Source organism: Geospiza fortis, unplaced genomic scaffold (assembly GCF_000277835.1).
Source record: "Geospiza fortis unplaced genomic scaffold, GeoFor_1.0 scaffold468, whole genome shotgun sequence".
Classification (NCBI taxonomy): Eukaryota; Metazoa; Chordata; class Aves; order Passeriformes; family Thraupidae; genus Geospiza; species Geospiza fortis.
Genome location: NW_005054502.1, coordinates 720,330 through 721,478, shown reverse-complemented (window position 1 = coordinate 721,478; position 1,149 = coordinate 720,330). Strand labels below are relative to the sequence as shown.

At 66.1% G+C, this 1,149-nt stretch overlaps 1 protein-coding gene across 1 annotated transcript in view; it reads right to left on the bottom strand.

Annotated features, from left to right (window-relative positions):
- Window positions 1-1,149, bottom strand: part of SOGA1 (suppressor of glucose, autophagy associated 1) — a 17,651-nt gene that overhangs the window by 2,527 nt on the left and 13,975 nt on the right. The window contains 3 exon segments of the mRNA XM_031063399.1: window positions 5-74; window positions 170-1,139; window positions 1,141-1,149. The exon segment at window positions 1,141-1,149 is cut by the window's right edge and continues 468 nt beyond it. Coding sequence (XP_030919259.1) covers window positions 5-74; window positions 170-1,139; window positions 1,141-1,149 — 1,049 coding nt within the window.

Genomic DNA, 1,149 nt, shown 5'->3' with positions numbered 1-1,149 from the left:
TGGCGGACCGCGGAGCGGGATGGCCGGGCAAAGCACGAGGTGAGGGACTGGGAGCTGCAGTCACACGCCGTGTCCTGCAAAGATAGACAGGGCACAGCGGAGTTAGAGGGGTCAGGCACCCTGTCCCCCGCCACGGCGGGACACCCCGGGGGACTCCGTGCCTCGTTACCTCGCTGGCTAGAGCCGAGATGAGGTCGGGGTCCCGCAGGGCTGCGTCCTTACTGCCCTGGCCAGGGGACGAGGGCTTGGGGTCCTCGCAGCTGCCCTGCTTGAGGACCTTCTTGTTCAAGACACGGGAGATGTTTTCATGGTGGGTGGTGGAGCTGGGGTGCTCGGCTCTCTTGCTCTCCTCCCCGGTGGCCTCCTTCTTCTCCTGGGGGGCAGTGGGGCTCTGCGCCCGCCCGCAGACGTTCCTGAAGAACTCCTGCACGAGGCCGTACTTGGGTGCTTCGGGCTTGGCCCGGCCGCTCTCAGGGCAGCCCGGCTTCCAGATGGACTCGGTGCTGCCCGCGTGCTCCACCACGCTGAACAGGCTGGACAAGCCATCGTTGATGTTGCTGAGGACGGGGCTGTCGCGGGTGGTGGTGGAGCGCGCCCAGGCAGAGCCGTTCTGCTTGCTCTGGTGCAAGTTCCACAGGCTCCTGTCCTTGGCGGCGTCCAGCTTAGAGGAAGACCTCCTCTGGAGCTTTGGAGAGCCATATTTTGGGGAGCAGCACGGCCGCTCGATCCTGGAGTGGACCTTATCCAGAGAGGAGGAGATCTGCTTGCTGCGCACGGACACAAGGGAGGAGCTGCGCGGGGACCAGCTCTTGCCATGCATGCCAGCAGCACGGGGCAGGTCGGTCTGCAGGCCCACGCTCACTGTCTGGATGGTCTGTGTGCCCACGTGGGCCAGCCCCACGGTCTGGCTGGAGGTGCTTTTCACCTTCCTCTCGAGCGAGCTGGAGCGGATGGCCTGGCGCACGCAGTTGGTGATCTCCTTCATGTCGTCGCTCATGTTGCCGGAGATCTCCAGGTCGTGCAGCGAGGGGGGGAAGCGCGGCACCGGCGGCACCGCACTCTCCCCCGCACCACTGTCCAGCAGCTCCTGCTGCTGCTTGGAGAAGTTGCACAGCCACTGGCTGGAGGGGCCCTCGGCGCCCGCCGGCT